General features: G+C 32.9%; 1 protein-coding gene across 1 annotated transcript; it reads right to left on the reverse strand.

Moving 5' to 3' along the window:
* Positions 1-860: 860 nt before the first annotated feature.
* Positions 861-5,414, reverse strand: HELRODRAFT_189153 (hypothetical protein). Its single transcript, XM_009027181.1, has 3 exons — positions 2,750-5,414; positions 2,192-2,417; positions 861-2,052 (listed from the first exon to the last, which is right to left on the reverse strand). Exons 1-3 carry the CDS (start codon positions 4,923-4,925, stop codon positions 1,158-1,160), a joined length of 3,297 nt encoding a protein of 1,098 aa, XP_009025429.1. The 5' UTR covers positions 4,926-5,414; the 3' UTR covers positions 861-1,157.
* Positions 5,415-12,432: the final 7,018 nt, after the last annotated feature.

A 12,432-nucleotide genomic window follows, 5' to 3' on the forward strand; every position in this document is an offset into this window, starting at 1 on the left:
ATCAAAACTGAATGTAAAGATTTTCACATATTCATATAATTTCAAGTAAAAAAATAATTATAATTCACACATTCACGTGGTTAGTGTTCAATTAGTAGAAATAATAAACTAATTCAATAAGTTACACTAGTTACGAAGTGAAAATTCTTTACATGTAAAATACCCAAACACACATTTCTATATACAAATAGGTACACATAAACGTACACACATTTATAATATGAATATATTATATATTATATGTATTATATAAAAATGTAGCATAAGAAATTCACATATACATTATTATTCATAAATAGGTATTCTGGAAAAGATAAAATGCGTTGAAATGATTTGAATTGTAGCATAAATGTAGCATAAGAAATTCACATATACATTATTATTCATAAATAGGTATTCTGGAAAAGATAAAATGCATTGAAATGATTTGAATTCTTGGAAATGTTGGAATAAATTAATTAGATGGATGGATGAATGAATGAATGAATAAATGAATGGATGAATGAATGAATGAATGAACGAACGAACGAACGAATAAATGAATGAATGAATAGCAGAAAGGAATTTACTGGACTCCACCTGGCGACCTGTTCTAAAATAGTCCAAAAATTAATCAGACAACTAGTCAATCAGCTGTTTAGACAGACATCAACCAGCCAGACAACCGATCAACCAAACAACCGACAAACGCTAAACGAGTAGTTGAAACATGCATTCACGTCAAGCGGGTGTTAACGTTTATAACGTTAGTTATGCGAATGATTAATGTTTAACAAATTAAAAATTCATCTATCCATTCATCTATATGTCCATTTAAACAATCATCATCAATTCATTCATCTTTACGTTCATCTTTCAATTCACTCTTTTACACTCGTTATGATGTTTTACCACCTGTCTTCAGATTTTACCAGAATTATACATCTACTTATTAAAGAAAGATTCATATATTAATTATTAATTAATTTATTAATTAATATATTTAATTTTTATTAGAACGTTTTTTCAGTCGATTCACAAATAAATTTAACGATGATGGCCACAATGGCATCATTGATAGTACAACCTTCGAAACGGCTGAGGATGTTAGTGATGAATTTATAATGATAATGATGATGAGGCGGTGCTGGTGATGATAACAAGGACGATGATGACTACTATGATGACAAATGGGTGGGATTGCTATGAAGAAATTTAATGTCGATGGAGTATGGATCAGGCTGAATGACGGAAGTTGATGACGACGACGTTGAAGTAGTTCTCTTGCTGTTTACCCTCATCAAGTTCTCCAGCATGTCACACTTTTCTTGCAGTCTCGAATATTCTTCCTGCAACTTCTTCTGATATTCGATGACCAGAAGTTTCTCCCTCATAAAGGTGTCCTGCTCCTTCTGCAGTTGGCTCCTGTAGAGTTCCACGAGTTCTTTCAAGTTGTCGACTTTTTTCATGTCTTCTTCAGAAATGTTGTTGCCTGAGCTGTTAGAATCGTTGAGAGTATTAAAATATGTGGTTGTTGTTGTTATGGTTGTTGTTGTCGTTGTGTCATTTATTTTATTTGTGAGAAAGCCTCTTGCTGCACCATTTGAAGCGTCATTTGAACCTTTATTGTTGGAATCAATTTTTGAGGCGGTCGTCATCGATGTTTTCAGTGGTGGTTTGACTGTTTTTGTTGGAGGGTAATTCTCGTAGAAAGAATCGTTGTTTTTGTTCAAATATTCTTGGCCTTGACAATTTTGTTCCTCAAGAATATTAGTATTTTGTAAATGTTGTGAATACGCTTCTAGGTGTTGAACTTTAATAACTTCGAAACTTTTTGTATCAGCATATTTTAACACATTGTCATTCAACTGCTTGCATGTGTCACTATCCTTTTTGCTGATGGATGAAACATCTTTGTAACTGTTCGAAACACCTTCACTCGCAGTCAGGTTGGATTGACGTCGTCTTCTCTGTCTGTGAGTCTTCAGGCATGGTTCGCTTTTCAGCGACTCCATGCTTCTGTTACTCGTCATCAGGCTCTCCATCTGCTGTTTGAATGTTCGATTCGGATACCTGCAAGATTTCAACGTTTGTGCTTGTCAGCTAACTAAAACAATACATTCAAAAAAATGTTTACCTAGCTAGCAATTTTTTGATTCTTCATAAACTGAACAAAACATAAAAATAAAATGTTCAACAATTTGTAACATACACCACACAAAGACTGTCGTCCAAAGTCAGATCTGATTTAACTCCCCGAGATTCACTGCCTTGAAGATTATTTTGCGTGCCCTGGTGCGGGTTGGATGTCGTAGAACGCAGAGGGAGAAACTCTTCTGTGGACCTCCACTCTCGATCTGTGGCAGAAATGTGCGGACAAATTTTTTTCAATAGTGCAGAAGTTTTTGTCGTCGCGCTCCCAGCTGTCGCTGCCCTTCCTATCATTAAAAATTGTTTCTCGTTAAACTGACTCTTTTGTTATTGATTAATATACATACAATAATAAAATAGAATTATCATAATAAATGCTTACCATAGTGTTGTGTGGGTACATGATAGTTTTTTGGAATAAATTAAAATGTCCCAAAAGTGAAAAATAACATTCCTACTCTGCAAGTTTAATTATTTTCACAAATTTTTTATTTTTAGTCTTTTGGGTTAAATATTTCGCCTTGTATAAGTTTTTTGGAAACTTAATCTGCACCAGGAATGAATCAATTTATATCAAAATAATAAATTAGAAGAATTGATAAGCTGCATTTGTTTTAACCTATGTGGAGAGAAGATACGTTGTACGATATGGAGACGTTGTCATACTCGTCACTGTCGTTGTCGTGTTTGTTCACGCTGTTCACACTGTCTGATTTGAGGTTGTTCGTGTTGTTCGTGGCGTTGTTGTTGATGATGCTTGAGTTGCTGTAACCATTGTTCGTGCAGATGTTTTTGTTGAATGTGGCGTAATGTTGTTTAACATGGTGTGGAAGATATTGGTGTTGTTGCCCGGTTTGTTGTGAATGGTGTTGAGGCAAGATCTCAATGTCAACCATATTGCTTATCTTCTTATCAGCAGGAAAGTTTGCAATGTTGTTGTAATTTTTCGTCAGACGATTAACATCCTTTTTTAAAGCTTCGTTGTCAGCAAGCAAGTGTTCAACCCGCACTTGTAACATTGTCTTCTCGTCTCTCTGCTTGTTCATATCGCTTTTTAATGAAGTCAGTTCTTTCTCCAGCTCTTCACTCAGTTTGGTCATTTCGTCTAACTTCTCTTTACCGACTTTGCAATGAGGACATTCAGTGACGACGTTGATGTTGCTGCTGTTGTTGTTGATGTTGTTGTTGTTGATGCTGTTGTAGTTGATATTATTGTTGTTGATCTTGATGTTGTTGTTGATATTGTTGTTGCTCTTGCTGATGTTGTTGTTGTTCAAATGTTTGTTGTCGTTTGTAACGTTGTTTTTGTTGTTGTTGGCATTGATGTCATTGGCGTTGCTATTGTTGGTTACACTGCTTTTAATGTTGTCAGTAGCATATTTAGAAGTCATAGAAATATTTACATTGTTGTTTATTTTGTTGGTGGTGATGTTATTTCTGTTAATGTCACTATTTACCCTGATGTTTTTGTTTGGGTCAACAAGTTTACAATCAAAATTTAAAATGTTATTGGATGTTTTTTGAGAAATTTTGTTACTGTTGTTTGAATTGCTGGCAGTCTGTTCTGCTGCTTCATGAGATTTTTCAGCTCTCAGTGATCTGAATGCCCAAGGTTTGCTATTTTGTGATTCTTTGTTATTGTTGTTGCTGTTGTTGTTGTTATTGCTGTTAAACTTTTTCCATTTTTGGTAATTTTTTGCGCTAGGAATTGTTTTGTTGGCAGCTTGATTGTTCGAGCCATCTTGCACGATATATTGGTCGCCAGGCTGCTGTTCAACATTGTTTGAATTTTTATGAACACTGTTTTTGTTGTTGCTGCTGCTGCTGATGTCTATGAGGTGGCTGTCATCTCTGTTTGTTTCATAAATTTTTTTGAATGTGTTGCCGTTGTTGTTGTTGTTGCTGCTGCTGCTGTGGTTGCTGTGGTTGATGTTGTGAAAATGGTTCGCAAAGTTTTTGATGTTATCAATAACCTTATCGTAGTTGTTTTTCTTGTTTTTGCTAGCAGCGCAACTAACGTTGCTGTCTAACCCATCACTTATCTCTTGCAACGGTCTGTTAGAATTTTTATTGTCACTGTTGTTGTTGCTGCTGTTTTTGATGTTGTCAATGTTGTTGTTAATGTCAGCAGTAGTATTTAAATTTATGTGTTCGCTGTTTACTTCGGAGTTGCTGTTTTTGTTGTTGGTCTGTGTGACACTGTTGCTATAAGTGTTATTGTTGTTGTAGCTGTGAGTGTTGTTGTTGCAACTGTTGCTAAAATTATTGTTTTTTATATTAGTATTATCATTTGTGTAATCATTGTTTTTAATATTCGCTGTATTGCCATTGTTGATGCTAGGATTATTGTTAATATTGTTGTTGATAATGTTGTGGTCGTTAATGTTATTGTCAGTAACGTTGTTGTTTATAATGTTGTTCATGTTGTTGTCGATGATGTTGTTTATGTTGTTGTTGTTGATGTTGTGGCTGTTGTTAAGTTGTCTGAAATTGTTTTCTATATTAGGAACCAAATTTTTATTTTGTTTGCGGGGAATGGTGTTGGCGCTAAGATGAAAATGTTCAGCTGGCGAATCAAAGAGATCCTCATCAACACTGTTGCACTGTTGGCGCAACAAATTGTGGGAACTGAGATGTTGTTGTTGTTGCTGTTGTTGTTGAGCTGCTGGTTGAGAAACGACCCTCGATAGCTGCTCCTTTGATTGGAAATATTGGAAAGCGGGATTCTGCTGCAGTGTCGCTGTTTTGTGCTGCCTTAATGCTGACGATGACGCTGAGGTCGGTGCCGACGACATGTTTGTGGTCAGCAATCTCTCTTCTCTTCTACTCACTCTCTCTTCTACTCAGTTCTTATACGTTCGATGAGTTAGTTTTGTTTAGCTTATATTTTCTGGAGATGAAACAGTTGAAATTTTTAGCAATTAATGAACGGCGCATGAGAAATTGTTTATTTCAATTTTTCAATTTCAATTTTCAGAATCTCAAATTGCTAATTAAATACGTGAATTAAACTTGTGATGATCAATATAATCATTTGTTTACTGTCTATCTCTATGAAGTTTTCTGATGAACGTTTCAAATATTCAAACGATTAGGAAATTATTTTTTAATTACTTGAATCTTTTAATTCTATTTAAAAATGTATACTACTAATAAAATTGTGATAAGAAAATTTGTCTAACAAACCAGCAAAAATTTCCTTCCATTTCGTTATCAGTCAGTCAACTCCACTGACAAGTCGAAATAAATTTTATCTTATCTAGTACACCAAACCAATACACGGAATATCAAACAAGCGAACGCACACGTGAGTGAAGTAATGGAAATGTGTTGGGTACCGTTATAATAGACTTATCCAATCCATGCATGCATATACATCATAAAATATGTAGGAAATGTTTAGAGAGAAATGTTAATTATAAATAACTGTTACATGCCAAAAAGTTTAGCTTAGATTGCAAATCAAACTTGTGTGTTGTTATCGTTGGTGATTCCACTGAACAATCATTCGATAATTACTACTCGATCATTAGAAATAATCTGTTTCTCTGAAATCCTACACGTTATAAAATTACCCCATGTATTATACATTACAACAGGATAATTTACAAAACGTGCTACGGCACCGTAAACACACAAACAAACACACACACGCACACAAACCGTATTACACTAGACAAACACACAAACAAACACACACATGCACCGTAAACACACAAACACAAACAAACTCTGGTTAGTCAGTTAATGTTAATCTATCTACAGTTACACATGTACTGTACGTGATATAATGAACAGAGCACTATGTAGCCTTTGTATAAACTTGTATTGTATAATTTTATGGTTGTGTATGTATTGAACGTTGACTTGATACAAAGATTCGTGTATAAAAGTTGTGTTGTAGTGTTCATTCTGACAGCTTGCACTTTTCAATGTGCCAGTGCCTGTGTGAGAAGATTTAATGCTGAACTCTGCGATACATTAGAACTACGTATTTTTAAAACATAGCATGCTTTCGAGACTAAATATAGCTCAGAGATTAAGCGCTTAAAACAATATTAAACATTTTATTTGATTCCTTTTACGCATTAAATAAACGTTACGCGCGAAAGTTAGTTGAACATATATCGGTCTAACGCATGCAAGTTTAAAATGAGCATGCCTCATCATTACGATTGTGCAAACTAATGACTTGATAAGCGATAAGTTTATATTGAAGTATGTGACTGCTTGAATCCATTTAAGGTGATATTAATTTAAAGAACATTTCGTTTGTTGTTTGTTTAAAACGTACCTAACAAGTTAAAACTTATTATTAAACATGTACAACACGCACACGCATAGCTTGCGTGTTATACACTTTAAGCCCATTAAACATATTAAATTCGTCAAATGGTGGGCTGGATTGTTTAACATGAAAGAAACATTTGTGTATGGCATTAAACATTGTGATTATAAACACGTATGCATGTATGTGTGTCTGTATTTTATACTTATGCGTGTTGATATATGTACGCGTTTATATTGATACATGTGTGAATGTTTGTTTGTTTGAATGCATATAATGAATTCAAGCATGTTTGTGTATGCTGTATATACAAATGTATGTATATTCTGTGTGTGAGAGTGTATCTCATTTTGTTTACGCATGTTATGTATGTGCATGTGAATGTTTATTTTGAAGTATGTATGTTATGTATTCATGTATGCATGTATGTGTATGCATTCTATGCATTATATTGATATATTTATTTATGTAAGTAGATATGTATGTAGTGATTGAAGCGATTGATACTAATTAAGTTATAACTCATTCATTTGCAACAGTTGAATTTTACGCAGGTATGATGAATGGAATGAAATGGGCTTGTATATTTCTTCACCATCATAGTCGTGATATTTTTTTAATTATTCTTATTCTCATCATTTCCACCATCCTCTTTTTTACTATTATCATATCATCATCATCATCATCATCATCACTATCATCATCATCACCTTCACCATCATCACCATCATATAATCAGTTATCCTCGCGACCTCACCATCTTCATTAATAGCTACATCATTGATTACTATTTCCATCATCATCATCACCATCCTTATCGTCACCATCCTTATCGTCATCATCATCATTCTTATTGCCATCATCATCGTCATCATTCTTATTATCGTCATCTTTTTTTGACATCCTTTTTCAACCTATCTTTTTTTTTCCTCCGTCATCATCAACTTATTCATTTTCATCAACTTCTTAATCTTCAACTTCTTCCTCTTCAACTTTTTCTTCTTCATCATTGTTCTCATCACCACCATTCAATCGAATGATCTTCCCCCCCCCCCACCCAACATCACTTGCTATCATCACATCTCAGCACAAACTTATTAATATTGAAATAGCCTAGCCAAACCGCGAGGCATTCAGTGAATAAACTGTTCACTACTTAAAAATCAAACAATTAAATTTCACTGAATGCGAGCATATACTTGTCGCTATTAGTATTAGAGGTATCTTCACCTTGGTTTGTGTTGGTAATGGTGTATTTTAATGCAATCACTGATAATAAGGAATGACGCGGACAAATGCCTGACATTGGGTTGATGATAATTGACAATGATGCTGGTGATAATAACGATTTGATAGCAAAAGCAACGACTGTGATTAGGATATTGGTGATGACGAAGCCAATGTAACTACACGGGAGATGACGATGACGTGAACTGACAACGAGCAGAATGGCAAGAGATCTTGTTGCAAGAAATCTCCCTTTATCAGGAATTAAATGAAATTATTCATGAAATTATGATGACAACCTCGTTACTGCAGTAACGTGTATAACAGGAAAACACGGCCTAAACATAAAACAACATCAACATAATGCGTAGTCATCCAACGAACAACTGCAACTGCAACATCAACTGCAACTGCAACATCATCTGCAACATCAACTGCACCTTCAACATCAACGACAAAGTACAATGCAACTAAACGCACGATTCCCGAGGTTGTCATTATAGAGTCCCGGGATGTTTAGCACGGACTCACAAAAATCTTCATGCAAGATGGAAAAGGCTAGTGTGTGCAGCGCATGCATTGTTGAGTGGGTGTAGTCGAGTGGTAGAACTCTTACATCAGTTGAAAATATCCCTGGTAGGTGGGATTAACATGGAGTTTTTAAAATCGACAATTGTTTGTTGGTCTTCATCCATATTTCAAAATTTTTTGGTATTCAATAATTTAGTATTTTGGCGTGTTTAAATTGTCTAAATAATTTTCTAGCATCAATTATCCACTAAAATAAGTGTAAAAAGTTGAATTTTCAAGAGCATCTCTCCGAAAGTTTTATCTCAAAAATTTCATCAACCAAAATGAGAAATTAATTCGGATGATTGCGAATGACACTTTCACGATCAGATAATTCAATTAAAGATGAATGAAAGCAGAGAAGCTGTTCATTTCAGTTTATTACAAAGTTCAAATTTTGGCAAGTGATTTTTAATTCAATCAAATTGAAACAATTTGTAAGCAAATTAAAAAAATGCTTCAAAACTTCATTCATTCATTCATGTACAATTTCTGCTTTTTGCCACAAAAATATCAAAACTAATGTTCACTCAATTAAATTAATTTGTTGAATGTGAGCCCAAAATGAAAATTTTAAATACATTTCGGTTGTGATCCACTATTTTATGACATTTTCGTTGAATGTTTAATGAATAATTAGCAGTTAAATCAAGCATGATGAATAGCGACCAGCGAATTCCACACATCTTAATTGACCGGGCTGGCATGGTATGTATGTAATGATTATAATAAGAGTGACTCATCTAATTATCATATTATTATCATTGCACCAGTTCGTGAAATTAATAATTCATGAGATGACATTCCTCTGCGAGTAAATTTGTGGATGTGTATTTATTTAATAGGCGCAAGATGACGATGATGCAGAGAATGAGGTTGAAGCTGATGATGAAGATGATGTTGATGATGACAAATGATGAATGGCTGTTCTTAAAATATAAACATACAAATAAATGTGTCTGTCTAATCTAAAAGTACACAAAAGTTTATCAAACAATAATCCAATACACAGCCACACACACACATATACATACGTATATATTCATATGTATAAACGAACATTCTTAGACCCGGCCTACTAACAAAAACGCCTGATGCTTAAACGCACATTAAAATAAATTTTAAGTAAATAAAAAATATTTAACAAGCTGTAAATTTATTTAGAAGTGCCTGCTAAATAAATTTTACCTTTGTTTTTTGATACTTATCAGATATTTATTGCACACGTTATTATTGTTATTCATATCAGCGTTAGTTTTGATAGCAGACCGGGCTCAGCTTTCATTTGTTTGAGGTGGTAATTGAACGCTGCTGTACGCGAGCTGCGATAATTATTATGTTTAAATAATAATTATTATCATATAAAACCAATTGCATAATTAAACTATAATTAAATGGTACTAACACTAATTAAATGGTAGTAATAATTATTGAATGATAGTCAGTGGAGAAGCGATTCTACAAATTTACTCTGAGGGTATAAGTTAGTTTTAAAAAATTGACGACCTTTGTTATACGTATCCCACAATTTGTAGTAGATTTTGCTATTAAAACCAGTAGTTTAGTTGTTGAAGGGGAGGGGCTAAGATAGTTTTCAGTCAAACTTTTCTCCAACTTATATGAAATTTTGTTCAATTTTGTCTTAGCCAACCTTGCAAGCAACATCTTCAAGTTTCAAATTTTGTCTGACCTCCGATGCATGCGTGTACATTTACGTACTTATGCTTCAACATTAAGTTTTATTTATTTATTCATTTATTTACATATCAGCCATCAAATGATAGAGCCACGTGATAGTGATAAAATAATCATGATATGGCATCAAAGTTGGAAGATGCAACTCAGCGTCACTGCTTGCTACTGCTGGCGTGCTATACATTAGTCTGCCCGCCCCAACACGTGTAATATGAACAATGTTAAACAATATTATCAACAGATTTGCCTATTTTTGTGTAAAGTGCATTCATAAAGCGTGTTTTTTAATTAAGAAGCAATAATACCTTTACAGTATTCTATTTTTAATAGATTTAATAAATTAATCAATCAATTAATTAATTAATTGATAGACGGAGAATAAACCATAAAACATCTCACCTGTTCAATCAGCTCATTAATTAATTAACTCATTCTGAAATATCCACGAACCAGCACAGCACCATCGTACAGACAGGTAGGTGGTGCTAATAGAATAATAACTTCAGACATTTCAAAACATTGAAACAAACTCGCATCGCCGCTATTATTTTGAAAACGCGAAATTTAAAAAAATGTAAAAAAAAAAAATTCAGTTAGCGGTTTACAGCAAACCACGGCAAAAAAATCCTATAGAAGTGTTTTATACATTGGCATATATGTATGTATGTATTTAATACAATGTACTATGAATGTATAAAACTACACTAACCAATAGCTATACAATCTCAATGACATGACTATGACTACGGAGTGATATAGAAGGATCGACAGTCATACATACCTATAAGAACTTAGACATACAATATCAGCACAGCGTTACATAAATGAGCATAACGAATGTTGAATGAATTCACGTAAACAACTAGGCAGCTAACAATGTCTCATACGACATACATACACAGCAACACACATACACACACATACATACATACTTACATACATACACACACATACATACATACATACGTACACACACACACACACACACACACACACACACACACACACATACCAAACATCAAATCATTGAATCGGTAGGCAAACATTTGAAAAATTATCACCAAATACAGGAAAACTTTTTATATTTATTAAAGGTTGGCTATGCTATGCTTATTCATAGGTGAAAATTTATTATTACTATTACTGCTACTACTGCTGCTGCTGCTACTACTACTACTATTATCGCTACGACTACTACTACTATACTACTACTACTACTACTACTACTACTACTACTACTACTACTACTACTACTACTACTACTACTACTACTACTATTACCGCTACGACTACTACTACTAATACTACTAATATCACTACTACTACTACTACAGAATGTGAATTACGAACAAACACATAAAGACAACTTACAATTGAAAGTTTAAAATGAATAAGAAATCACTCACATGAATTATTTATTTATTGTAAGATGGCGAAGAATATGATGACGATGGCGACATTTATTTGTTACTGTTGTTGTTGTTGTCATTATTATTATTATTGTTGTTGTTGTTGTTGATGTTGCCGTTGTTGTTGATGTTGATAATTAATTTATTTGTTGTTATTTTTATTAGTATCGCTGAATAAAAATAACAACGACAAACAAAAGAATTCAAGTGTAAAATAATTCCCACAAATGTAACATTTACCTGACGATATATTATATCATGAATATCATCTATAATTTTTGTAATTATAATATATATATATATATATATATATAAATGTTTATATAATATCAGTTTTATCAGAAACACACTTGCATATCACATGATACACCTATCATATATGATATGTATTGAGATCAACAAACAAAACTATACACATGCCTATATATATATATATATATTATAGATAGATAGATATACTATATCCATGTTTGTATAGGGACAAAATAATATCAAAATGTATCAAAATAGATAGATAGATAACTAATAGATATATATATATATATATATATATATATAGACTAATAGATAGATATATATATATATATATACAATAAGAAGTAACGATTTTTATGATTACGTTTTCACAGTTATTATAAATGTTATTATTATTTTTAATATTACTATTATAACCATTGTTATTGTTATGGACTATAGCAGGATGGATAGCTGTACTTTATATTACTTCATTCAAACTTATGATAGAACCATATAAAGGATCGCATGCAATCTGCAATCTACACACATAACTCTTCTAAACACATAAATCTTCTACACACATAACTCTTCTACACATATAACTCTTCGACTGAGTATTCAACTTTTATATACGTATGTATGTGCGTGCGTGTGCGTGTGCGTGCGCGTGCGTGCGGGCTGTGCAGTTATAGTTTAGTAGCATATCAGTCAATGCATGCATATAATATACATTAAATTTATATATGAATACAAACATGTTATAATTGTATAATGCAAATGTATAAATTTATATATGAATACACACATTCACACATACCACACACACAGATTTATATATATATATATATATATATATATATATATATATATATATAT

Source organism: Helobdella robusta (genome assembly GCF_000326865.2).
Source record: "Helobdella robusta unplaced genomic scaffold HELROscaffold_5, whole genome shotgun sequence".
NCBI classification, from domain to species: Eukaryota; Metazoa; Annelida; class Clitellata; order Rhynchobdellida; family Glossiphoniidae; genus Helobdella; species Helobdella robusta.